Source organism: Podarcis bocagei, assembly GCF_964188305.1.
Source record: "Podarcis bocagei genome assembly, chromosome: 9".
Lineage (NCBI taxonomy): Eukaryota > Metazoa > Chordata > Lepidosauria > Squamata > Lacertidae > Podarcis > Podarcis bocagei.
The window spans coordinates 79,009,911-79,037,842 of NC_138134.1; the positions used below are offsets into that span (position 1 = coordinate 79,009,911).

At 48.5% G+C, this 27,932-nt stretch overlaps 1 protein-coding gene across 1 annotated transcript; it reads left to right on the top strand.

Annotated features, from left to right (window-relative positions):
- Positions 1–720: 720 nt before the first annotated feature.
- On the top strand, positions 721–26,980 carry NAGK (N-acetylglucosamine kinase). Its single transcript, XM_081207204.1, has 10 exons — positions 721–878; positions 8,456–8,540; positions 11,192–11,290; positions 12,738–12,879; positions 15,869–15,979; positions 17,521–17,633; positions 21,009–21,096; positions 24,386–24,483; positions 25,935–26,013; positions 26,616–26,980. The coding sequence occupies exons 1-10, from the start codon at positions 850–852 to the stop codon at positions 26,804–26,806; spliced, it is 1,035 nt and encodes a 344-aa protein (XP_081063330.1). The 5' UTR covers positions 721–849; the 3' UTR covers positions 26,807–26,980.
- Positions 26,981–27,932: the final 952 nt, after the last annotated feature.

Sequence of the window (27,932 nt, forward strand, 5' to 3'; positions counted from 1 at the left end):
TTGGGCTGGAGGGTGGGGTTGGACTGCGGGACTTTTTGGGGTCCCTCCCAACTCCTATTTCCTGATTCTTTCTTTCCGCAGGGCCTGTAAGACAGAGTTGTTCCGCCTGGCCTTTGGCTTGGAGCCAATTTGATTCCCTCCCCCTCTCTCTTTTTCCTTTTTCCTCCTGTGATGAGGCTGCATTTTAATATTTTAATGTTTCAATATTTTAATTGTTGTATTTTAATCTTGTTTTTAAGTTGTAGTCATTCAACTTGTTTTTATTATTGGTTGTTAGCCGCCCTGAGCCCGGTCTTGGCTGGGCATAAATAAAAAATTTTTATTATTATTATTATTATTATTATTATTATTATTATTATTATTATTATTATTATTATTATTATTATTATTATTATTATTATTATTATTATTATTATTATTATTATCTTCTGTGCAGGTCCTTGGCAATCGCTTATTAAAAAACCATCTCCCTGCAGGGCGACACCTATCTAACTCCCCAGGCGTTCCCAGGACCCAAAGCTCTCCAGAATCCCTGATGCTTTTACGCAGCCCCTTCCCAAGCGGGGCCGGGGGTCTCTCCCTGCCCCGGGGCAACGGGGAGCGCGGAGAAGTGGGGGGAGGTCGATGCGGGGGGGGGTCTCCTTCCTCTTCCTCGTGCCCCTCCCCCCTTCCCAAAATAGCCCCGGGCGCGCGTGGGAGGAGCAGGAGGCGGAGCGAGAGGCGGCGCTTTCCTTCCTTCCTTCTCTCTCCGGCTGCGCCTGGCGCGCTCTCGCCCTCCTTTCTCTTCCTCTCCCCGGGGCTCCTCGGTGTCCCGGGCGGGTCGGCGGGCAGGTCCCTCCCGGAGGCTCCATGGCTGCGATCTTCGGCGGCGTGGAGGGGTGAGTGAAGCCGGAGCCGGGCAGAGGGGAGGAGATGGGGCGCGTCCGCCTCCTACCTGGGCGCACATGATGTGGGAGCGGGGTCCCTGTTTCCCCCCAGCCTTGCCCTCACCGCGGCTGGACCCTCAAAGGCAAACCAGCCAGATGGGCGGGGTCTTCCTATTATTATGGGCGGGGTCTTGCTATTATTATTATTATTATTATTATTATTATTATTATTATGGGATGGGGTCTTGCTATTATTATGGGTGGGGTCTTGCTATTATTATGGGTGGGGTCTTGCTATTATTATTATTATTATGGGCGGGGTCTTGCTATTATTATGGGTGGGGTCTTGCTATTATTATTATGATGATGATGGGCGGGGTCTTGCTCTTATTATGGGCGGGGTCTTGCTATTATTATTATGGGCGGGGTCTTGCTATTATTATGGGTGGGGTCTTGCTATTATTATTATTATGGGCGGGGTCTTGCTATTATTATGGGTGGGGTCTTGCTATTATTATTATTATGGGCGGGGTCTTGCTATTATTATGGGCGGGGTCTTGCTATTATTATTGTTGTTGTTGTTTAGCCATTTAGTCGTGTCCGACTCTTCGTGACCCCTGGACCAGAGCACACCAGGCACTCCTGTCTTCCACTGCCTCCCGCAGTTTGGTCAAACTCATGCTGGTAGCTTCGAGAACACTGTCCCACCATCTCATCCTCTGTCATCCCCTTCTCCTTGTGCCCTCCATCTTTCTCAACATCAGGGTCTTCTCCAGGGAGTCTTCTCTTCTCATGAGGTGGCCAAAGTATTGGAGCCTCAGCTTCAGGATCTGTCCTTCCAGGGCTGATTTCCTTCAGAATGGAGAGAGGTTGGATCTTCTTGCAGTCCATGGGACTCTCAAGAGTCTCCTCCAGCAGCAGAATTCAAAAGCATCTATTCTTCGGCGATCAGCCTTCTTTATGGTCCAGCTCTCACTTCCATACATCACTACAGTTGTACCTCAGGTTAAGTACTTAATTCGCTCCGGAGGTCTGTTCTTAACCTGAAACTGTTCTTAACCTGAAGCACTACTTTAGCTAATGGGGCCTCCTGCTGCTGCCCTGACGCTGGAGCACAATTTCTGTTCTCATCCTGAAGCAAAGTTCTTAACCCGAGGTACTATTTCTGGGTTAGCAGAGTCTGTAACCTGAAGCGTATGTAATCTGAAGCGTATGTAACCCGAGGTACCACTGTACTGGGAAAAACATAGCTTTAACTATACGGACCTTTATTGGCAAGGTGATATTATTATTATTATTATTATTATTATTGGCTCTCAGCGCTGCCCCTGCCTCTTGCGTTCGTTCATTGACTTCCTCGCTTGCACGTGTCCTTTCTGCAGCTGCCCTCGCAATCCCGGCTTGCAGGGCTTTCCAACAGCGAGGCTTGAAGGCAAAAACGCAGCCAGGCGCCGCATGTGGGGAATCCTAGGGTTGTAGAGCTGGAAGGGAACCCCGGAGGTCCTCTAGTCCAACCCGCTGCAAGGCAGGTATCTCAGCTGAAGCATCCCTGACAGGCTGCCATCCGATCCCCGCAAATGCATTAGAATGCCGCCTGTGAAATGCGTCTTGGATGTACTCAAGGGAAAGGTCCAGTGCTGAATCTCTCAAAAGCCACGCACTCCAACCCCCTTAGGAACACAGGAAGAGCTCTGCAGCTGGATCAGGCCAAAGGGTCGCCCAGGACAGGCCCACGATGGGGGTACCCACTTACAGTTCCCATCAACCGATTATTAGAGGCTGAACACAGTAATAATAATAATTTTCAATTATAATTTATATTTATAGCTATTGTGGCCGATAGCTCTCTATTCCACAAATTTCCTGCTCTGAAAGTCATCCAAATTGGTGGCCATCACTGTGGCAGGGAGTTCCACAGTTCAACTCTGCACAAAGGAGGACTTTTGTTTTCTCCATCCTGAATCTTCCAGCCTTTCGCTTCATGGGATGTTCACAAGTCTTAGTCTTCTGGGAGAGGGAGGAAAACTTTCCTCTATCCGCTTTCTCAATACCATGTTATACTTTTATAAGCTGCTGCCCTGTTGCCTCTTCCTCGCCTTTTTAATCAACGAAAAAGTCCCAAACTCTGTGACCTTTCCTGGTAGGAGAGTTGCTCCCCTGGAGAGCTCCGTCGGTTAGAGCCTGGTGCCAGCCTTGCGGGTTTGATCCTGCTGCATATTCCTGCTTTGCAGGGGTCATTGCTTCTCAATTGTGGGTCCCCAGATGTTTTTGGCCTACAACTCCCATGATCCCTAGCTCACAGGACCAGCGGTCAGGATGATGGGAGTTGTAGGCCAAAAACATCTGGGGACCCAAGGCTGAGAAAGGCTGGATAGATTATCCTTCCAACTCTCTGATTCTTTATATTTTGGTGGCCCTTTTTCCAGCTCTACCATCTCCTTTCCCAGAACTGCACATGCTATCATTCCAAGCGCACCACAGATTTGTATTTACACAGAGCGACAGGTGCTCAGATTAATGAATTTTCCATTTCTCTCGCCTCTGCTCTCCCAGAGCAGCAGTCACCGTTTGAAACGCTACGGCAAAATCATTTTAAAAAGCAAAACCTGCCATATGCAGGCAAGCGGGATCCAAACAGAGATATCCGGGAGGCAAATGAAAAGGCCTTTGCCTGTTGCTGAAAGGAGAGTGTGCAGGGCACCAGGGGAGGGGTCCAAAGCAGGGGGGGAGCGGGGGGGGACCTGCGGCAACAGATTCCCATCAACCCCTGACCACCCTTTCATGAGACTGATGGGTACTGGAGTCCAGCAACCAATGCAGAGCCTTGGAAGCCGCCCAGAGGGGCTGGAGCAACCAGATCGGTGGGGTATAAACAAATAAATAATTCTATAAATAATGGAATCTGTTCCACTGTCAAGCAGCTTTTGTTGTTGTTGTCATTAATATCTATCATCTATCTATCTATCAATCTATCTATCATCTCCAGGCATCTTTATTGGAAGTTAAAAAGTACATAATTATATGTGCACTAAACATGGTGAGAGGGAAGCGGGTAGCACTGTGGGTTAAACCACAGAGCCTAGGACTTGCCAATAAGAAGGTCGGCGGTTTGAATCCCCACGACGGGCTGAGCTCCTGTTGCTCAGTCCCTGCTCCTGCCAACCTAGCAGTTCGAAAGCACGTCAAAGTGCAAGTAGATAAATAGGTACCGCTCCGGCGGGAAGGTAAACGGCGTTTCCGTGTGCTTCTCTGGTTCGCCAGAAGCGGCTTAGTCATGCTGGCCACATGACCCGGAAGCTGTATGCCGGCTCCCTCAGCCAATAAAGCGAGATGAGCGCCGCAACCCCAGAGTCGGCCACGACTGGACCTAATGGTCAGGGGTCCCTTTACCTTTACCTTAAACATGGTGAGACATACATAAAAGAGAGAAAAAGAAAAAGAGAAGGGAAAGTGAAGGGGATGACGACCCAAAACTGTATACTTCCAAAGTTGTTATTGTATCCTTCAAAAGTTGTTGTTGTTGTTCTAGTTGTTGTTACTGGGTGGCTGCCCCTGGTCCAAACAGAGCCTATCATCCCTTTATTCCTGTTCCATGACATATTATTTTTTAAAAATGTGGTTCTTATTCTTCTTACTTTGAGGGGTTCTCTATCGCTTTCTAACCCTGGGTTGAGAACAGTGGAAGCTAAAGGTGGAGAAAAAAGGGAAGCTGATGTCTTAGGAACCGGGAAATCCCATGATGGCAACAGTGCAAATGCGTCTTGGGGCAGGGCTATAACTGGAGGAGGAACCTGGGTCTTCTGGAGAGGCGTGGGGACACTGGCCGCCTGCCCAGTTAGAGTTTCGCTTCCTCCAATTAGTGCTGAGGTTGTCCGGAAGGTCTATCTCGGCTGCTCTCTTGAGGCCGTGGGTGTTGCTGGAGGGCTGCACAACTCAGGTTTGCTCCCTGCACAGCTTGTCAGCTGGAGGGTTTCAATCGGACATGTGTATTCTTGTCTCATAAATCTCCCGCGTGATCCGCAGAACCAATCTCAACAGGCCACGTCTCCAACGGGAACTGACTCTTGCCCTCCATTTCGGGGCGCTGTTTTTACCCCAATGTCTCACGTGGCTTGAAATGGCAGGTGGTTAGAGGCGAAGGTGATGATTGCCTGCCAGGTGTGCTGAGGGATGCAGGAAGTTAAATTGCACAGAGTTCGTGGGTTTTTTTCTTATTATTATTGATTTCTGTGCTATCACGAGGGATGGGACTTGGCGGAGAAATCTTGGGTTTCGAAAGACCCGGGTGGAGCTGTGCATGGATCTTTCGGCAGGACAGAGTTCTAACAGCCTTTTTAATATAAAGCACCTGCCTCAGATTCTTAACATTTATTATGTACTCCTTCCTTCCTTCCTCCCTCCCCCCAACTTCCACTTCTGGTTTGTTTCTCCTTTCACCCACTTTGCTACCTCCTAACAGAAAAAAAGTTATCAATAACATAATATCAAACCTAAAAAGATAAAAGTAAATACACCATAATATTTCTCTATCTTTGAAACATTTTCTAATACTAACAGTGTGAATGTTTATTTTAATCCTGCCATCAAGTCTATTGACTTTCTTTGTTTCTGCAAGTATAATATAAACGGTTCCCATTCTTTTTCAAAGTCTCTGTTGTCTTTTTCTCTTAGTCAGTCTGTCATTTTTTGCCAGTTCTGCATAGTTCATCAACTTCTCTTGCCATTGTTCTTTAATTGGTATTTCTCCAGTCTTCCAGTTTTGTGCGATCAACATTCTTTCTGCTGTGGTAGCATACATAAATAAAGTCCTCTTTTCTTTGGGTATGTCTTGGCCAAAAATACCTAGTAAGAAAGCTTCTGGTTTTTTTACAAAAGTTATTTTCAATATTTTCTTCAGTTCGTTATATATCATTTCCCAATAGGCTTTTACCTTTTTACAATCGCACCACATATGATAAAACAACCCCACTTTCCTTTTTCAAGGAGCTTTCCTTGCCTCTAGATCTTAAACGCGCAGGTTGCTGGCTTTGGTGCTGGGCTGCAAGAAGGGCTTGTCAGTTGCATGCGTCTCTGCTATTTTGGGGTTTCCAGCACAGCTACAGTTGTGTTCAAGGAGACGGGGTAGATGTGAGTGATGCCTGGATCTCTGCAACTGTTCAGCGCTAAATACGCTGCAAAGTTGTCAAATCTACAAGATTCCTCTGTCACAGGCAGATGTGTGGCTTGGCTGCGCATCGATGCACTTGGGTGACACAAATGGACACCCAAACCCCTTTTGGGATGTTTGCATGGGGAACAAAAATAGCTTCTAGCCTTATGAAAAACGATGATTTACGAGACCATAATTCAGTGCTGGAGCATTTCCTTGGCACAGAAAAAGTCTCGGGTTCAGTCCTTGACAGCAGGCAGAGCCAAGAAAGACTTCCCTCTCTGAAATCCTGGCGTAGAGCAGAGGTCAGCAAACTTTTTCAGCAGGGGGCCGGTCCACTGTCCCTCAGACCTTGTGGGGGGCCGGACTATATTTAGAAAAAAATATATGAACGAATTCCTGTGTCCCACAAATAACCCAGAGATACATTTTAAATAAAAGGACACATTCTACTCATGTAAACACATGCTGATTCCCAAACCGTCCATGGGCCAGATTGAGAAGATTGGGCTGGAAGATTGGCCAGATTGGGCTGGATCTGGCCCCCGGGCCTTAGTTTGCCTACCCATGGCGTAGAGAGTGCTGCAGTGCATGGGACAATTGTCAGACTTCTCCTGAGGCAGCTTCTTGCAAACCCAGCGATGCAAAAAGGAGCAGCCCAGCCCAGCGTGCCTTTTGGTTGCTCAATGGTCATGCCCAGTTTTGCAATTCTGGGCTGCATCTGTTTGCAAAAGACGGCACAGACACCTGTTTGTACTCTGCAGAGAACATCATTTAGCTCCCCACTTAACATTGCTCAGTTGTGTTTATGGCTGCATGTGGAGACTTCGCAGTGGGTTGTGTTGCTCAGCTGTCGCGCCAACTCTGCATGAAGCAGATTGTGTCGAAGTCTCTTTTCCCCCCAATTTTTTAAATTACTTTTCCAATAAATTTTAAACAAACAAATAAACAAACATAAATCTCAGCCTATTTAAACCAATCTTAGTAACATTATTAAGTGACTTCCCCGTATCCCCCTTGTTGAATTTCAGTGTATATCATTTTAACAGTTTTCCAAAACTAATGTTCTTATGAAATTAACTTAATCACGTAACATCTTTCTTTCATTCAAATTTGGCATTAAACATATTAATTAATCACATTACATATTTAAATCCTAAGCCTACCTGATATTTGCAAGCTTTTCCAATTAAGTTAACTTAACATATTTAACTAAATAGTCTTTAAATTTCGTCCATTCCTCCTGGTAATCCTCCTCTTTCTGGTCGCGGACTCTTCCGTCAGGTCGGCTAGCTCCAAAAAATCCATCATCTTCATCTGCCAAGGTTTTGTTGAAGTCTTGACGAAAATCTGATTCTTTAAAATAAAATAAAAAAGTTTGATGCTTTATTAGGTTTTATATGTTCTGTAAGCCGCCCAGAGTGGCTGGAGGAACCTAGCCAGAGGAGTATAAATTATAAAATGAAGATGATGTTGATGATGATGTCTTTTAAATGGAGCCCAAAGATGGCTTCGAGATTCTCGACGCTCAAGGCGTGAGCATCTTTCCCCAGCATCCTCTTGTGCCAGTGTTAGAAACTCAGATACATAATGTTGGAAATGCAAAGAAAAAGAAGGTACTTCCTATCATATGTGGTGGACGTGTCCAAAGGTGAAAGACTTCTGGGAAAAGATATATAATGAGTTGAAAAAAATGTTGAAAAATACATTTATTGAAAAACCAGAAGCCTTTCTACTTGGAATAATAGGATTGGAATTGCCCAATTAGACTGTTTTTGTATGCCACTACAGCGGCAAGACTTTTATTAGCCAAAAATTGGAAATCGCAAGAGATACTAACAATAGAAGAATGGCAGATGAAGATGATGGATTTTTTGGAGCTGGCCGACCTGACTGGAAGAATCCGCGACCAGAAAGAAGAGGAGACACAAAAGGACTGGAAGAATTTTAAAGAATATTTGGCCTTAGGGGTAGAATAAGAATATGTTGTTTATAAATATTAAGGATTAGAATATTAATAAAGGAGAAGTTGGTAAATGAAAGAAGTTAATATTATTAGAAATATGAATTTGGAGAACTGCTAAACAGGTGATATAATGAAATTCAGTTAGAGGGGATTCGAGGAAGTCTGCTGTCAATGTAATGAACTTAGGATTTGGGAGTAAAAATTCTTTTTTATGTGTCTTTCTTTGTTCTTGTGTATTGTAATGTTCTCCACATTGCTCTTGCTGGAAGGCAAGGTTTCAAAAAGTCCTCTCTTTCCTCTGTTGCGAATCTTCCACCGTCCGGCTTCCTCGGATGACCGCGGGTTTTAGTGCGAGGAGAGAGGGAGGAGAACTCGTCTCTCTCCACTTTCTCCACGATAGGCATGATTTTATGAACCCCTGTCGTGTGGCTTCTGACTCGGCTATTTTGGCTTTTGTTTCTCCCCCCGCCGCAGGGGAGGGACCCACTCCCAGGTGGTCCTGATCTCTGAAGATGGCAAGATCCTGGCAGAGGGCGAGGGGCCTTGCACCAACCACTGGGTAAGTAGCCCCACCGTGGCTTCAGAGGTCATAAAATCAGAGGATAGTAGAGTCGGAAGGGATCCCAAGGGTCATCCAGTCCAACCCTCTGCAACGCAGGAATCTTTTGCCCAATGTGGGTGTCGAACCCAAAACCCTCAGATTAAGAGTCTTATGTTCTCCCAACTGAGCTATATGAATGTTTGGAAATGCCTCTTAGTCTAGGGTTACCAGACGTCCCCGGTGCCCGGGGACAATCCCCAGATTTGCAAATCCAAGGAAATGTGGCAGCGGCAGCCTCAGCAGCCTGGAGCCAACTTGGTAGCGCAGTTGGCTCTGGCTGGCTTCAGGAGCTGCTCGCTGCCATGGCACCCACCATTTTTCCTCGCCAGAAGTCCCCATATGATGTGCTGCTGCCACTTCCAAAGGGGAGCCGGGAACGTCTGGCGCTTCAGATCTCCTGCCGACTTCCCCCTTTGTTTTGACTTATTGGGGGAGGCTTGGGCGTTGCAGGTGGTCGGCCGTTGCCCAGTTTTTTAAAGCCCTATACGGCCTAGGACCCTCGTACCTACGGGGCCGTCTCTCCTGGTACGTCCCACGGAAGATCTTATGGTCTTCAAACAAAAACATCTTGGAGGTCCCGGGCCACAGGGAGGTTAGGCTGGCCTCAACCAGAGCCAGGGCTTTTTCGGCTGTGGCTCCAATCTGGTGGAACGCTCTGTCCCAAGAGACTAGGGCCCTGCGGGACTTGACATCCTTCTGCAGGGCCTGCAAGACAGAGCTGTTCCACAAGGCCTTTGGCCAAGGCACAGTCGGACCCCCTCCTTTGGCAATCCTCACCGAACTCTAGCCCAATGGTTGCCATTGATTTGCTTTTGAATTGATTTTAAAATGAATTGATTTTAGAATGCTGTGTTACTTTTATTGTTGTTAGCCACTCTGAGCCCGGCTTCAGCTGGGGAGGGCAGGATTTAATAAAAATTTATTATTATTATTATTATTATTATTAAACTCTGTGCATTTATGTGTCACAAGGCACGAAAGAAGGGCTTTGCACCTTGCCTGGCAGAGAAACCTCGCGTCTTGTGCCCCTCCTGGCCGCCCGCCTGCGACTCCTGAGCTTCCCCCAAACTGTCAAAACAAAGGGGAAAGGAGGTTTTAGATTGGGAGTCACAGGCGGACAGCGCGCTGTTACCCAGATTTTAAAAAACTCTGCGCATTTATGTTTCACAGTTCGCGAAAGAAGGGCTTTGCACCTTTATACAATATGCATGCGTGCTTGGGCCATAGCTGTCAACATTTCCCTTTTCTTGCGAGGATCCTGTTCAGAATAAGGGAATTTCCCTTAAAAAGGGGGAAGCATTGACAGCTATGGCTTGAGTCCAGGGTCTTTTGCCTCACCATTTTCACTACTGACTCCTTGTTGCTACTCATCTAAAAACAAAAAAGTGTCCCCAGATTCATTGAAAAAATTCTGGTAACCATATCTTAGTCACAAGGGACTAAGTCCTTCTTAGAAAGGGAAGCAGTTAGGGTTGGTCTTTTTTTAAACTGAAATCATTCAATATCTTCCCCCCTCATCCCCCCCCCCTGTATCTCAGGCAGCAACAGAGACAACTTCCTAGAGTAATGTAGGGATCACAATAAATCTCTGTTCATATCCTGCAAGACAGGATATTCACATCCCTGGGATCAACCCATCTCTAGTGTTTTACTGTTATTGATTGATTTGTTCATGGCATTTAGACCCCACCTTTGGCTCCCAGGTGGTGGCAAACGCAGTTCTCCTGCCCCATCTCATTTAATCCCCACAACAGCCCTGTGAGGTTGGCTGGGCCGAGAGAAAACATTGACTGGCTCCCGACATCGGGCCCACTGAGCTTCATGGCCGAGCGAGGATTCGAACCCTGTCCTCCACCCAGGTCCTCGCCCACCACTCTAACCACCACACCACACTGCTGGGGCCTCGCTCTCCTTTTGAAGCCCTGCATCGCACATCGTTGTTCACCCTGAGCAGCTTTGTGTGCCGAGATGAGTGGCTGCGCTCATTTGGCCTGCCAAGTCTGTGCAGGTCCCGTATCTGCTAAGGGACAGTTAGCTCCAAGTGGAATGCTGTAATAATAATAATAATAATAATAATAATAATAATAATAATAATAATAATAATAATTAATAATAATTTATTTATACCCCGCACATCTGGCTGCGCTTCCCCAGCCACTCTGGGCGGCTTCCAACAAAATGTTGAAATACCATAATGCATCAAACGTTAAAAGCTTCCCTAAAGAGGGCTGCCTTCAGATGTCTTCTAAAAGTCTGGTAGTTGTTGTTATCTTTGACATCTGGTGGGAGGGAGTTCCACAGGGCGGGCGCCACCACCGAGAAGGCCCTCTGCCTGGTTCCCTGTAACTTGGCTTCTTGCAGGGAGGGAACCGCCAGAAGGCCCTTGGAGCTGGACCTCAGTGTCTGGGTAGAACGATGGAGGTGGAGACTGCTGCCTCGCTCCCGACAGGGAGATGCCCATATCCCGGAAGGGCCCACTGAGGATGGGAGGCCTTTCTCCTTCCTTTCCAGAAAGCTAGGATAGGGGAGCAAGCGGTGCCTGTCTGTGGCTTTAAGTTTGGGGTGCGGCGCTGATTGGGGTCTCCTTGCTTTCTCCTCTTGGTGAGCAGCTGGTTGGAGCAGACAGATGCCTGGAGAGGATCAACAGCATGGTCAGCGAGGCCAAGGGCAAAGCAGGGGCTGATCCACAGGTTCCACTGCGCTCCCTGGTGAGTATCTTCTCCTTTGCCCAGCGGATCCCCATTGGCCATCAGGACATAAGAATCTTCTGGATCAGGCCAGGGGCCAGCAAGCACGATCCAAGCTGCTTCTGCTGGGAAGCAGCAATTGCTTCCAAGCCACAGTAGCCAGCCCTCGGGTGTGTCTGGGGTTTGTGTGTCCCCAAGGTTCTCCAGAAGCTCCTTGGGGGTTCCTCGATGGGATGAGCAGTTCCCAATCTTTCCCGGGCTCCCGACCCCTTGGTTTCATAAACCCCACCCTCTAAAAAGCCTGATTCAGAAGAGCGTTTTGCACAACCCGCTAAGGAAGATTAGGAACACAATTCAAAACAGCGGCGACTAATTGCGCATTTTTTTGAAACCCGGTTAAAACTATCATATTTTTTGCTCTATAGGACGCACCTTGTTTTAGAGGGGGAGAACAAGAAAAAAATATATCTCCCCCTCTCTGCTCAGCGCCCCTTAAGCGAAGCGGCAGGAGTCCCTTCCATTTCTCCTCCCGCTTGGCTGAAGGGGCGCCATGCAGCTCTCCCTCTCTGCTGAACCAGGAGAGTCTTGCTCTCTCGGCTTCAGCAAAAGGAACCCAAAGCCTTCGGAACACAGTGCGAGTTCCCGCTGCGCTCCAAAGGCTTCAGGCGGCCATCCCTGAAGCCTGGAGAGCGAGAGGGGTTGGTGTGCACCGATCCCTCTCGCTCTCCAGGCTTCAGTGAAAGCAATGCGTAGCCTCTGGAGCGCGGAGGGGGTGCTCCCTCTGCACTTTGGAGGCTTCGCGTTGCTATCGCTGAAGCCAAGGAGCCTGCATTCGCTCCATAGGACGCACACACATTTCCCCTTCATTTTTGGAGGGGAAAACGTGCGTCCAATAGAGCGAAAAATACGGTATTTAGTATAATAGATTCAAGAAACTGGGTTGTATTTGATGCAGTAATGCCAGTTTTTCCATGTTGCCTCTTAGCGCCCCCCCCCAGTAACCCCCCCCCGGGGGCACTACCACCTGCTTTAGGAATCACTGGTTCAGACAGTATCCATGAGAGAGAGTTTCTCCACTGCAGTCTATCTTTTCCCGTCTAGCTGCAAAGAAGTGCCGAGCTTCTTCCAGAGAGAATTGGGGAGCTTGGCAGCTCACCCCCCAATAAACGATGGGGTACACCTTGCAGTGCTCCCCAGAGCTGTAATTCTAGAGGAGTCCCAGGTAGAACCAGTTGCAGAATTTGCTTCAGGTGCAGCACAACTCCTCTGAAAACTGAGGTGTGTCTTGTGTTCCGGTGGGCTTTCCGAAAACAGCCTTCCTCCTCGCAAGCAGTCCCCCCACCCTGGGCTGAACTCTCCCCTGGCCTTGTGTGGTTCCATTCTAGCCCTGCCTTGCTGTCCGGCCCAGATCCTGGCAGCTGGGGCTGAGCCAGGGTTGGGCTGGTGACGTGTGGGTGTTTTGGCGCAGGGCCTCTCTCTCAGCGGAGGGGAGCAGAAGGAAGCCATCAACAAGCTCATAGAGGAGATGAAGACGCGCTTCCCCTGCCTGAGCCAAAACTACTACATCACCACGGATGCCATTGGAGCCATGGCCACAGCCACCGACCACGGTAAGAGGGACGGGTCCTGTGCCTTGGCACGGCCGTTGGAAAAGGATAGAATCACGGAATTGTAGAGCTGGAAGGGACCCCTGGGGGTCATCCAGCCCAACCCCCTGCAATGCAGGAATCTCGGCTAAAGACGAGCAGGAATCTTCAGGACAGGTGACCACCCAACCTTGGCTGGATCCGGCCAGCACCCATGTTACTGTAATTTTACTGGTGTTAGTCGCCAGGGATGGTGGGGTATAAATAAATTATTATTATTATTATTATTATTATTATTATTATTATTATTATTATTATTATTATCATCTGGTCCAGCAGCCTGACCAGGTGCGCCAAGGGGAAACCCTCAAGCGAGAGCTGAGCTCAGCAGCCTCCCTCCCTGCTCCCCTTGCAACCCAGCGTTTGGCTGGGACTGATAGGGATTGCCGTCCAAAATGTCTGGTCCTAGGTGAGCAGAGGGTGCGCTGTCGTTCCATGCTAATGCGCATGGAGTGGGAAGGTGCCCTGTACATGTGCGCACTCTTCTGGCAGGGTACGAAACAGTCGGGCTGGATGGGATGAAGGGGAACTGAGCATCTCTGCCCCTTGGCACCACGAGGGAGGCATCTCCAGAGCCACTGGAGAAAGAGGACGAAACTGCCCTGTTGTTGTTCGCCTCTGTCTGTCTTCAGAGACAAGGGGTGAAGTCAAAGCGCAGCATGAGCAACACCAAAGTCGGCTCCCCGGGGTGCAAGCCTGGGCCGTGTATCTGGAGATTCTGGGCTGCCTCGATGACAAGATCCCCCTCTTGGCCTCATTGATGGGGGTCAAACGAGAGCAGAGCGAGATGTTTGGCACCAGCTTGGCAGCAGGAGTTGCCGGAAGGAGGCACACAAGACACTAGCCAACAGCCTTAGGGACTCCACTCTGGATCTGTGCAGAGTTTACTCCTTGTCCTTTTCTTCTCTGGAAGATGTCCCACAAGGCAGCGGAGGTTTAGGATCAGGATTTTCCTTCTCCTAGATGAGCTACCTTCCCAGGTGAATGAGCCCCACCTGCTTCTCTCTCTTTATATACTGTATTTTTCGCTCCATAAGACGCACCTGACCATAAGATGCACCTAGTTTTTAGAGGAGGAAAACAAGGGGAAAAAATACTCTGAACAAAACAGTGGATGTGCGATTTTTGTGGTTCATGCTGTGGCCACAGACATGTGATTTGACGGTGAGTTATGGGTAGCCCAATGCAAAAATCCTGGATCCATGCTTTGTAACCACGTTTTTGCACCATTACGGCCCGACACAACAGTGGGTGCGTGATTTCTTTGGTGCAGGCTGTAGCCATGGACATGCTATGTGATCTGATGGTGAATTTGGGGCGACCCCATGTAAAAATCCTGAGCTGCTTCCCGTTCAGCGGCTTTGTTTCAACACCCCCTTCCCTCTTTCAAAAAAAAGAGCATGATCTGCTTTTCGCCCCTGTGCAGTTTGGCTCCAGGGACCATGCATTTGCTCCATAAGACGCACAGACATTTCCCCTTACTTTTTAGGAAGAAAAAAGTGTGTCTTATGGAGCAAAAATGTTTATTATTTGTAAAGATTTAAACATACTACAAACAGCAATTCAAATCTAAATAGTGAGATTACTCTGACTCTCCTGACTTCCCCCATCCCTTCCATGCGTCCTAATGAAAATATTTACAATTGCATATCCATATTTATCCAAATATTTTTATTTCTGAATTATCCATTGTGTCCGTTACTTTACAAGTGTCATGAAAACCCTGCCAATGTTTTGACTCGTATATAAACTATAAACTTTACCCATTCTTTTATAAAGTTCTTGTCTTCTTGATTTCTGAGCTTCCCAGTTCATCTCGCCATTTTGGCTTAATCCGTCCTCTTGATTTGCCATTCTTCTCTGCTTGGGGTTGACTCTTCCTTCCATTTCTGGGCCGATAGTATTTCCCCTCTCTTCCCTCTACAGCAGCCTTTCTCAACCTTGGGTCCCCAGATGATTTTGGCCTACAACTCCCATGATCCCTAGCTAGCAAGGCCAGAGCTCAGGGATGATGAGAGTTGTAGTCCAACAACATCTGGGGACCCACAGGTTGAGAAACACTGCTCTACAGCATGTGCAGGAACAGCTTTCTTGACCGTTGGACCCCCTCTTGGTCATAGAATCATAGAGTTGGAATAGACCACAAGGGCCATCGAGTCCAACCCCCTGCCAAGCAGGAAACACCATCAGAGCACTCCTGGCATATGGTTGTCAAGCCTCTGCTTAAAGACCTCCAAAGCAGGAGACTCCACCACACTCCTTGGCAGCAAATTCCACTGTCGAACAGCTCTTACTGTCAGGAAGTTCTTCCTCATGTTTAGGTGGAATCTTCTTTCTTGTAGTTTGGATCCATTGCTCCGTGTCCGCTTCTCTGGAGCAGCAGAAAACAACCTTTCTCCCTCCTCTATGTGACATCCTTTGATATATTTGAACATGGCTATCATATCACCCCTGAACCTCCTCTTCTCCAGGCTAAACATGCCCAGCTCCCTTAGCCGTTCCTCATAAGGCATCGTTTCCAGGCCTTTGACCATTTTGGTTGCCCTCCTCTGGACACGTTCCAGTTTGTCAGTGTCCTTCTTGAACTGTGGTGCCCAGAACTGGACACAGTACTCCAGGTGAGGTCTGACCAGAGCAGAATACAGCGGCACTATTACGTCCCTTGATCTAGATGCTATACTCCTATTGATGCAGCCCAGAATTGCATTGGCTTTTTTAGCTGCCGCGTCACACTGTTGGCTCATGTCTTGGTCTTGTCCGCTCAATCCACTGAAGCCTCTCAGAGGAAGGCCCTAACTCACTGAGGGTTCGAGACCCATTGGCTACCTTCGCTTGGTATACTATTTATAGAATTTCAATTTTCTAGGACAGAGGCCGCCCATGGCGGAAAGAAGTTTGTGCATGGCTGTACTTGGAGTGTACAAGCTGCTCACGTGCTCCTCTTCCTCTCCAGGCGGTGTGGTCCTCATTTCTGGGACAGGCTCCAACTGCAAACTCATCAATCCGGACGGCTCTCAGGTCAGCTGCGGGGGATGGGGCCACATGATGGGCGACGAGGGGTCAGGTGAGGACAGGATGCCTGGTTGGTGGGGTGCTTTGCTCGGGAGATGCTGGGCTCAGGTTCTCTGGGGATGAAGCAAACCACTTGGCTCTACAGAGGGGCATCTCAGGAGTGGCGCAGATCTTCCCCACAAAGCCTCTGGATTGGACCCCATTACCCAGTCTGCGTGGCCAAAAGGGAGCCCAGACGCTTGGAAGGCCTTGCCACGTGGATGGTATCGTTGGGCATCGAAAGGTGTGGCGAGATCTTCAGAGCATGGCTTGGCACCAGAAGTCAATGGTCACATTTGGGAGGCTTCTGGCAATTTTCCGCAGGCCTCAGAGCTTCCTTTATAAGCACCTTGAAAAATCCTGCTGGATCAGCCCTGGGACCCAACAGGGACCAACCAGATGCCCGTTGTGGGGAACCCACAAGCATAATTTGAGCCTGAAAGCTGTGGTTTCCAGCAACTGAGGTTCAGAAGCGTTGCTGCCTGTGACTTTGGAGGCCTCTCCTCCTCCATGAATTTGTCCAGTCCTCATTGAAAGCCACCCCGGTTGGTGGCAGGGAGTTCCTTTTTTTAAAAAAAGAATAATACTTTATTTAGAATTCAACAATAACAAAGGGAAAAAACCACAGTAGTTGCTACATCAATTCATTACAATTAACCAATTTTAACAATAGATAAATAATGATAGAAAAATTACACAACATCACTTTTAACTTACTGAAGTTTTCATATTACACTTTTATCTCTTTATCTCTTTCTTAACATATCAAAAAGAGAAAGACCAAAAAAGGAGGCACAAAAAAGAAAAGAGAAAAGGAAGAAGAAGGGGGGGAGAGAGGGAGGAAAGGGAAAAAAGGAAAAAGAAAACAAAGCAAACACATTTAGCTTCCGATTAGACTCATTGTACAATTTTTTCACACACAGTTCCATGTTGCTGCATTTCTTTCTTTGTTTTTGTCAGATATCAAAAAATATTCTATTTGTTGTTTTACAAGGATCATTCTATTTCTGCCAGGAGATATTTGTTATTGTAATTCTTTTCCAAATACTTTTCCATTCTTTCTGTACTTTCTGTTTTGGATAATCTCCAATTTTCCCTGTCATCATGGCCATCTGTAGGTATTCTTTCATATGGACCTGCCACTCAGTTTATCGTAGGTGTTTTGTCACTTTTCCAGTTTCTCGCGATTAAGATCCTGGCTGCTACTGTTGTATACATAAAAAGTGGTCTAATTTCTTTTTTGATTTCTGGTGACATTATTCCCAGGAGGAAGGTTTCAAGTTTTTTCTTTAATGAAAAGTTAAATAGTTTTTAAAATTCATTACAGATGTTATTCCAAAATTCTTTAATGGCTGTGCATTCCCACCACATGTGCATATATGATCCTGTACCATCTTTACACCTCCAGCAAATTGGTGATCTATTTTTACACATCTTTGCGAGTTTTTCTGGAGTGTGGTGGTGGCAGGGAGTTCCATAGCCCTTCCTGTTCTCAGTCCTGAATCTTCCCACATCCCTAGTGCCAGGCATAATATCCTCTTTTGGTGTCTGTAGCTTATTGGATCGCTCACCAGGCGGTGAAGATGGTCTTTGACAGCCTGGACAACCTCCAAACACCTCCGCACGACATCAGCTACGTCAAGCAAGCCATGTTTGACTACTTCCAGGTAAACTGCCCGTCTGGTGGTCCACCCCCACCCCAAATTGTGCTTTTTTTTTACTCATGGCGAGAGTTGGGGGCGCGAGAGGCTGGTCACTGGCTCTGGGATCATGGGAGAGAGAGCTCGGGTTGTCCGCAAGGGACAAAATACAGACACAGCCCACTGAAACCAGAATCGGACTGCGTTTTCCAGAAACTGGGATTCTGGAGCATTTACTGTCTCCATCTGCGGAGGCAGAGCAGAGCCACCATAGCTCAGATGTTCAAGAGGCTTGTTTGTGCTCTGAGACCTTTTCTATATTTCTCGGTAGGTCATAAACAGGAGACCTTCCTTCTCCGATGGTGCCCCCTTTCTGGTTCTGCCTCCCCTTTTATCCCCATCCGCCCGCCTGGCACCCTGCCGCTGTTTTGTGCTACAATTCCCAGCCCTGCTGGAGCTGATAGCGCATAACAGCTGGAGGGCACTGACTTGGCAAAGGCTGCCTTAAATGTTCTTTGTGGCTGCTGGAACCAGAGAGGAACTTGCTCTGGAATAGTCAAACGTAGGTTCACAGGTGCAACTATCTCCTCTATGGAGCATACTTAACTGATGCTTTTCCCAGGCTGCAAAGGTAGGCTTGGATGCAAGGTGGGGGAATATTTTTTGGGGGAAATCATCTCCAGTGCCAGAGGACTTCTGTGCTTAAGAAGCAGAATTTCAGTAGCAGAATAAATCATGGTGTAATAAACGAAAATCTGCCCTTATTCCCTTATGGGGGACACAAGAGCCCTTATAGAGTCCTTTGTAGGTTCTCCATCGTTCAGAGAAAATAACAGAGGCCAACCAGAGAATATTGAGAAGCAAAGCAGCTTGTAAGCCTGATCTTTATTAAAGCTGTTGCAACAGGGTGCTCCCCTCACAGGAGGAGGACCCCGAACCTAGGTGTGCCTGCCCATATATAGACATTTTAAATTCTCTCCCTGGAGTCCAAGACCACCCCCAGAAACATCATACATATATCACAGAAGGGGTGTAGCTCAAGACCACCCCCCAGAAACATCATGCCTACATCACAGAAAAGGCGGTCTACAACAGAAATCTGAGTGCGTTGTTTACCTCCTGCCTGGCAGGTTACCGGTTAATGCTTACTTGATTGGATACCCTGGGGAGCCTGACCAGTCTTTTGTAATGATAAATACTTAGTTCCTGAGCCAGATCACAGGCTCACCCTATTCATACACAGACATACCCTTAAGACAGGATTTGTGTAGGAAAAGACAATGGGGAAGCTTTTCCATTTTCCTTGACCTTGCAGAGAAAACATTTGGTCAGTTTGGGAGTCAAAATGGTTTCAGGGCTGTTTTCCTGTGCTGCTTCAGACATGTGGTTTATATATTTATGTACGTGTTTGCTTGGTACATTTATGAACATTTATTATATATATAAGACCTTAAATTTGCGACTGGGCAAAAATGCAATGGTCTCTTTAACTGTTCAAAATTCAGATTTATTTTTCTTCGTAAGTGCAGAGAGTACATGCCCTGCGTATGTCCTCCATCTTCCTCGCTTGCTCCGGGGTGGGTCTGGGTCCGGCCGTTTAATGATTAGCCTCTTTGCTGCCTTTTAAGCACCTGCCAAAGTCCACCTGGCTCATTAGGGTTCTCATGTCATCTGACAGCTTTAATGGCTTGTTTCACCTGGCGTGAAAGGAGCCTCTGCATTGTGCTTCCTTCTGCGTTTCCCATTTCCTGAAGTTCGCTGCTTTTGGCCTCGGAAGGGGAGGGGCCACAGCTGCCCCTGTTTTGCACATGACATCAGGGCTGGGCGATATCTGTTTTTCAACACTGTGATGCATCTCCAGCCAACCGCTGCGACAGGGCGATATATCACGATGTCTGGGCTGTGCAGGGAGGGAGGGACCAGGAGGAAGCGGTGAGGAGGATGCCAGCTTGCTTAGGCAAAGGCAGGCAAACACCTTCTCTGGCTCCCTCTGCCAAGGGCAGAGCTGCGTGAATCGATCTTAAAAGCACCACAGTTCTTTTAATAATCTTTTCCTTTCAGATTTGTACTGGATGTCACCTCTTATTTGCTGGTGCTTTTCTAACATTCACCAGGGTTGCAGTCAGCGTGGATAAAAATCAATGGTTTTTTTTATTTTTAAAAATCGGATTTTTAAAAATTTAAATTGGATTTTTAAAACTAAAATGCTTTTGGAGGAAAAATCTTTCTAAGGATAGTTTTCTATTTAGGTTACATTATAGTCCAAAGGCTATTCATCAGGAAATAAGGATTTGTTTTAAGTTTTTTCATATGTGGTAAAACTAACCACATCAGTTACCAAACATGGATACATATGCTATACTGCTGATGTTTTAGTTAAATAAATAGTTTAAATTGTTCTTAAGAAAATGATTATTTTTCTCCTTCCAATAAAGTACAGCAGAAAAGTTGTCCAAATATCAACAGTTAACTTATTGAACCTCACAATAATTTCAAATATCAACAGCTAACTTATTAAACCTCACAATAATTTCATAATTATCTGTCTATGTATTTCTAATAGTACAGTGGTACCTCTAGATACGAATGGGATCCGTTCCGGAGCCCCGTTCGCATCTAGAGGTAAACGTATCTAGCGACGGCACATCTGCGCATGTGCGTGACATCATTTTGAGCGTCTGCGTATGCGCAAGCGGCGAAACCCGGAAGTAACACGCTCTGTTACTTCCGGGTTGCCACAGGAAGCCAGGCAGGGAACAGGAACACGGGTAGGGCAGCAGCAGGAAGCCAGGCGGGGAACCGGAACACTGGTAGGGCAGAAGCGGGCAACCGGGCGAGGAACAGGAACACCGGAGAGTCAGGAGCAGGAAGCCGGGCGAGGAACAGGCACACCGGGAGTGCAGATCTAGGTCTGGGTAAAAGCAGGTACTCCACAACGACGTTGCTCCCGCAACCTGGGACCGGGCTGCCTGACCTTTATCTTCTTCTAAGGCCAGGGGCGGTCCCGGCCCCCAGGAGCCCCGCCTCTCCTGGCCTTAAGGCGAGCACTCCTCCTGGGAGAGACCAGTTCCCTTCGCCTCTCTACCCTAAGCCTCTGCAGTTCAGGAGAGGCCGAAGGGTCACTGGGCCCCGGGGGAGGCTCACCTGTAGCCACTGAGTCCTCCAGCACCTCTGGGGCCAGAATGGTCTCACCTGGTGCCTGCCTCTGAGGATCTGGCACAGGTGCAGGCTCCTCAGCATCTAGGCCTTGCCCCAGTTCAGCCGGCCCTGGAGGCGGGGACTCCTGTGCCGGCTGGGATTCCTCCGGTTCACTCTCAGACTCGGAATCCCAGGCCATCACATCAGGGCAGAAATCATAGACGACTTGCATGCAACTGAACTTGTTTTCTCCTGTTTCCGCAGGTGACGGACAGGATGGGGCTCCTGACACACCTCTACAGAACCTTTGAGAAGTCCAAGTTTGCAGGGTTTTGCCAGAAGCTGGCTGAAGGTATCTGGGGAGGGACGCCAGGTGGGGGCGTCCTTGCTTCTGAACTTCCCATCATCATCATCATCATCATTTTTTATTTGTATGCTACCTTTCCAGAGTTAAAAAAACAACGCTCAAGGCGGCTTCCAGCACAACAAGATTTGCATAATTACAAAGGTCATAAACAATGAATAAACCACATTTAAAAAAGATACACAACCAAATGTGAAACAATTTCCACATAAATCAAAATCTAAAACTAAGAATACAGCATTAATATCACAGTTTAAAATGACATAGGTAAAAAATAACAGCAATTTAAACAAAACCAAAACCAAACGGAACCCTCTCTGCCCTTGGTGGCGTTCAGTTATTATTATTATTTACTGAGTTTATATACCGCCCTAGGAACGCGGGTGGTGCTGTGGGTTAAACCACAGAGCCTAGGACTTGCTGATCAGAAGGTCGGCGGTTTGAATCCCCGCGACGGGGTGAGCTCCCGTTGCTCGGTCCCTGCTCCTGCCAACCTAGCAGTTCGAAAGCACGTCAAAGTGCAAGTAGATAAATAGGTACCGCTCCGGCGGGAAGGTAAAGGGCGCTTCCGTGCGCTGCTCTGGTTCGCCAGAAGCGGCTTAGTCATGCTGGCCACATGACCCAGAAGCTGTATGCCGGCTCCCTCGGCCAAGAAAGCGAGATGAGCGCCGCAACCCCAGAGTCGGTCACGACTGGACCTAACGGTCAGGGGTCCCTTTACCTTTCAGGTAATCTCTAAGGGAGTATATTGTATTCAATTATGGGGTATCAGAGTTTTTAGGGGGTTAACCAGGCTGGGATAGCAGGCTTGTTGGTTTTTGAATGTCTTATGTAGAATTTTCAATTTCGTTGTTGTGTATGGGACAATGACAATATTGTATCGTAAGGTGGTCACCGCAGCAGTTACATTCAAAGGCTTCACTTATTGGTTCCGCAGGCAACAGGGAGAGCCATGGTCCTGTTGTGCTGGCAGAACATAAGAAGACCCTTGTGAGATTAGACCCAGGGCCCCTCTAGTCTGGTGTCTTGTTCTCCCTGTGGCCAAATGGATGCGTCTATCGGGAAACCCGTGAGCAGGATCCTAGCCCCAGAGCAAGTCTCTCCCCCCCCCCCCCCCGCTCTTTCCAGCAACTAGCATTCAGGAACGTTGCGGCCTCCGACTGGCAGAGCCATCTTGGCTCGCAGCCATCCCTGGCCCTTTCCTCGGTGCCTTTGCCTCATCCTCTTTCAAAGCCTTCTAGGTTGGTTGCCACCTGTGCCTCCTGTGGCAGGGCATTCCACATTTTGACTATGCGCTGTGAGAAATGTCAGGTGGATGATGGGAGCTGCAGTCCAAATTGGCCAGAGGGCAACAGGTTGGGGAAAGCCGGGTCTCATTGTTTTTGCGCACTGCTGCAGAATTTATGCTTAGGGCCCTCGTATTTACGGGACTGCCTCTCCTGGTCTGCCCCACAGAGGACCTTAAGGTCCATGAATAATCATAGTTTAGAGGTCCCGGGCCCTAAGGAAGCCAGACTATCCTCCAGCAGGGCCAGGGCCTTCTCAGTGATGGCCCTGACCTGGTGGAATGCTTTGCCTCATGAGACCAGGGCCCTGCAGGATTTAACCTCCTTCGGTCAGGCCTGTAAGACAGAGCTATTCCACCTGGCCTTTAATTTGAATTCAGCCTGATCTTCTGTTTCCCTTCTCTTCCCTCCCCCTCCCCTTTTATGAAGATTACCTGCTCCGAGACCCCACAGCTAATTCTCCCCTGGTCTCCTCACTGGCCCAAGTAGGACCAATTCAGCCAGCTAGCCCTTATTAGATGAGTTTTCCCTAAATTGATTTCTGAACTTTGAATTTTATTGTTAGTCATGATTTTATACTGCTTTTGCAATTAAGTGCTTTAAATTTGTTGTTAGCCGCCCTGAGCCCGGTTTTTGAACCCGGAAGGGTGGGGTATAAATAAAAAATTACTATTTTTATTATTTTTTATTATTATATGAAGGAAAAATTCTCATTGGTTTGGAAAGGAAATGGCAACCCGGATGCCGGAGACTCGTTTCTCAGCTTTCAGTCTGCCTGGGGCTTCTTGCAGATCTTCCTGTAGGATCTTGAAGATGCCTGAAATAACACTCATTTGACCCAAATGGTTCATGCTTTCAAAGAGGGCGGGCCGTTTTCAGGACCAACACCATTCCTGCGGCTGCGATTTGGCTCAGCTGCCTTTAATTCTGGATTTCAAATTGCTGCAAACCCGTCTTGGGACCTGCTGGCGAAGGGTTCATAACGACAACGATTAACTGCCGCAATACGTTTCCTTCTCTCCCAAATCATTTCCGTGCTTGAAACCAGCCAGCTACATTGATCAGCGCTTTCCCAAATTCCCAAGCCACGCTCGATTCAGAAAATGTCAACTCTCCCCATGTCTGCGGACAAGGGGAGTTCCTCTTGGTTTGAAAAATCCTCCGGGAAAAAATTAATGCAAGCAAAGCCGCTGCTGCTGCGTTTGGTGCTGTGACTTCTGCGGCATCGTTTTCAGATGCTGACCCTGGCTGCCCTTTGGCCAAAGGGAGCTGGCTGGGAGCCAGGCTGGGAGCTGCCAGTTAAATTTTCTGCTGCCCCAAAGTCATCGCGGGAACTTTTTAGTGGCGGCCCTCCGAATTCCCCGCTTGGGCCCACCAGGAGGGTTCAGAGCAAGCAACCCTGGGGCATGTCGAGGGGTTCACAGCTGCCCTAGGAAGCCGCCAGGCCTGCCCTGAGTTGGGAAAGACCCAGTGGTCATCTAGACCAGGGGTCGGTAAACTACGGTCCGTGGGGGCTGTTAAACCAGCTCCCGGCCCTTGCTGCCCACTCAGTCAGTCCCCGTGTGGAGCTAAACCGACCCGCTGGCGGATGTTTGCTGACTCCTATCTAGACCAGGGATCAGCAAACTTTTTCGGCAGGGGGCCAGTCCACTGTCACTCAGACCTTGTGGGGGGCCAGACTATATCTTTTTGGGGGGGAAATGAACGAATTCCTATGCCCCACAAATAACCCAGAGATGCATTTTAAATAAAAGGACACATTCTACTCATGTAAAAACAAGCTGATTCCCGGACCATCCGCGGGCCGGATTGAGAAGGCGATTGGGCCGGATCCGGCCTCCGGGCCTTAATTTGCCTACCCATGATCTAGACCAACCCCTGCAGTGCAGCACCAGGGCTGCTTTCCTTAATCTTCCGTACTGATAAGGTTATTCTTTTAGTTGCTTTGTAAGCCACGTTTCTAAACGAGGACAAAATCTTTCTCCATGCAGGAGCCAAGGCTGGGGACCCCCTTTGCTGCTACGTTTTCAACAAGGCTGGAGAAGTGTTGGCCCGGCACATCGTAGCTGTGCTGCCAAAAGTTGATCAGGTAAGCTGTGAAAGGAAGGGGTGGTGGGCAGAGGTCAGAGCAGAGGAGTCGAGGGCTGGATCTCCCCAGAACACTGTCACTAAGAGGCTGGCCGGCTGGTCCAGAGAACACTTTGGTCCGTGCAGTTAGAAGCCGCTTGGTGGGCTGCAATCTTGCAGCCCTGGTGTGCATTATTCTTATTAGTAGTAACAGTACTCCATCCACATGACTGGGTTGCCCCAGCCACTCTGAGCTACTTCTAATATGGTAACAGTGGGGTGACATTCTCCCCCCACCCCCCAAAAAAATACCTTTGGAGGTAATGCTGCCCCAGCTAGGTTGGTAAAGGTGACCACTGCCTGTTGGGTTGGGGTGCCACGCTTCTCTGGGTGGGGTCCAAGCAGGCTTCATGCCTTGTGGCTTATTTCAAGATTCCAGTTCTGTCCTGACCAAGGGGATAGAATCATACAATTGTAGGGTTGCAGGAATCTCAGGTTAACTGGCATGCACACCTAAAGGTGCCAGTGTGGTTATTTGTACAGATGCCTTTGTCTTATCTCGCCTGGAAACCTGAAACCGTAGAGGGAATTGTAGAATTGGGACCCCTGAAGGTCATCCAGTCCAACCCCCTGCTATGCAGAGTCAGGGGTGCTTCTCTCTGGGTTTCCACACCTGCCACACATTCCCAGAGGCACCTTACTCTGCTGGCATGCTGCGCAGCCACTTTGCGGAAGGTTTGGGCAGTCCCAGGATGGGAGCCTTCCTGGGAAAGGCCCTGCGTGCAGGAAAGGGGCGTGTGTGGGATGTGAAACACAAGAGCAGTCAAGTTCAACATTCCTAGAGGGAACATGTTTACACATGGGGAGGAATGTTTGTCCAGCCAGCAGGTAAACTTCCTGTTTCCTTCTGGGCTGGGACAGACTTCCTCTGCATGTGACTAGAGGTGGGCGTGGCCTCACCTGTGCAGGTAATGACAAAAGCACAGGACAAGGCAGCCATCTCTCTCTGTGACTACATGCATCAAAGAAGCAACATCTGCTTAGCCAAAGATGCTCTCTTGGCCTCCAGCCAAGAGAGGACAAAGGGACTGTCTTCTTATGAGATAGTTTCCAGGTGTATGTTACTTTTCGAAGATAAGTCTGCCTTCTGGGATCCGATTGTGAACAGAATGTGAGTAAACTCTTTTTATACTTTCATAGAAGACTGTGTTGTGTCTTACCTTTTATGATGGAATAAGGGGGAAATACCAGAACAGTTATTATAGAGGCTTTAACCAGCCTGAGCAAACGCATCCGCTGTGAGTTTAGAAGGGGGAATGTTACTCTGCTAAATTGTGGAACTTGTTAACACAAGTTGAAAAAGGATATAATCAGACAAAATATCCTCTCCTGCATCCCTAAACAGGGGATAGGAAATAAATGTCAGAAATGAATCCTCTGAGGCTCTTTTGTGTCCTTTCTCTTCCCTGCCAGAGCCTCTTCCTAGGAGACCTGGGGCTGCCCATCGTGTGTGTCGGATCGGTGTGGAACAGCTGGGAAATGATGAAAGGAGGTGAGCGGCTGTCGGGGATGAAGGCAGACGAGAGTCGCGCACCTCTTTGGCAAGGCCGGGGATGTTTTGCTGCAGAGAGTGTTGTGGAATTGCAGAGTTGGAAGGGACCTGAGGGTCATCTAGTCCAACCCCCTGTAATATGGGAATCGCAGCTCCTGTGCTGCCTCTCATTTGCCTGCGCGGAGTGCCCATCTGGGAACTGAATTAGCACCTGGTAGGGCCGGTGGTGCTGTGGTCTAAACCACAGAGCCTTGGGCTTGCTGATCAGAAGGTCAGCAGTTCGAATCCTTGCGACGGGATGAGCTCCCGTTGTTCAGTCCCTGCTCCTGCCAACCTAGCAGTTCGAAAGCACATCAAAGTGCAAGTAGATAAATAGGTACTGCTCCGGCGGGAAGGTAAACGGCGTTTCCGTGCGCTGCTCTGGTTTGCCAGAAGCTGGCCACATGACCTGGAAGCTGTACGCCGGCTCCCTCGGCCAATAAAGCGAGATGAGCACCGCAACTCCAGAGTCATCCGCGACTGGACCTAACGGTCAGGGTCCCTTTACCTTTAGGGATTGGTGTCCTCCGAATGACCGTTCCCTGCCTCTTTTCCTCTCCCAGGCTTCATCCGCGTCCTCGACCAGGTGCACAGAGAGCAGCCCGGCAGTGCCTTCTCCAAGTTCAGCCTCCTGAAGCTGAAGCAGTCCTCGGCGCTGGGAGGGGCTAGCCTGGGGGCCAAGCACATTGGCCAAGCCCTCCCCCTGGACTACGCAGCCAACGTGAATGTCTTCTACACACACTCCTTTGCCTAGAGGTGCAAGATGCTCCCCGCCCCATGACCTGACCTGTCCTGCTCTTTCTCATTCTCTTTCTCTCCATGCCATGGACCCGTTTTTTAAATGTTCAAAGACTGCCTGTTCTGCTTTGGAAGGACGTTTTTGTAGGGGCATGTTTCGTAACGTTCATTAAAAAAAGAAAAAAAGCAAGACCGCCAAGCCGCCGTGTTCTTGGTATGGTGGGCTGTGTGTCATCATTCAGCCTGTTTTGTCGGCAGCAAGCACCTGGCTGTGTTAAGGAAGTTCACCTAGTGAGTTGCTGATTAAATTTCTCTCCTCCAAGCTGCCCGGAGAGATGGAGAAGGGCTCTTCCTTGCGGTTGGGATAGCAGACCCTACGACAGAGCTTTCCAAACTTGTCATGTTGGTGACACATCTCTTTAGACCTGCATCATTTCACGACACAGTAATTCAGTTTTACTAGCAAAAACCGGAGGTTTAAACTGACCCCTTTCCAGCCCCAGGACAGCAAGGAGCATTTGTGTGACAAACCTACACACAGCAGCCGCAACACACTGATGTGTCGTAACACAGAGTTTGGTAAGCTCTGCCCTACTGATTTGGGCTTTGAAAAGGCTGGGGCAGGTTTCTATAGGAACAGGCTGAGAAACCACATCCCAGCACCTCGTTTCAGGCTTCAGACCCAAGATTTGGCTTTCGTATTTGCAAAAGCCCAACTGCTCTCCTGCATAAAGATGCTGTCACTGTGGGACGGATAGTTCGTGAGCCTTCTCTCCCGAAGGTGGTCACCAACCAATGGCTTTGAAGGAGCATTAGGTCCAGCTGTGAGGGCCTTCTGGCTGTTCCCTCATTTTGAGAAGTGAAGTTACTGGGAACCAGGCAGAGGGCCTTGTCGGCAGCAGCGCCCGCCCTGTGGAACGCTCTCCCATCAAATGTCAAGGCTTTTAGAAGGCAGCCCTGTTTAGGGAAGCTTTATAATGTTTCCCTGTTTCTCCAAAAAAACCTTATTCCAATGCCCATCATTCTCCACGTTCCTTGGAGCCTGGACTCCCTCTTTCATGAGATGGTACAAAGGAGAAACCAGCCTTTTCCGCCACCACATTTTATCCATCGCCACCTACTCCCCTCTCCCATCGGGGAGC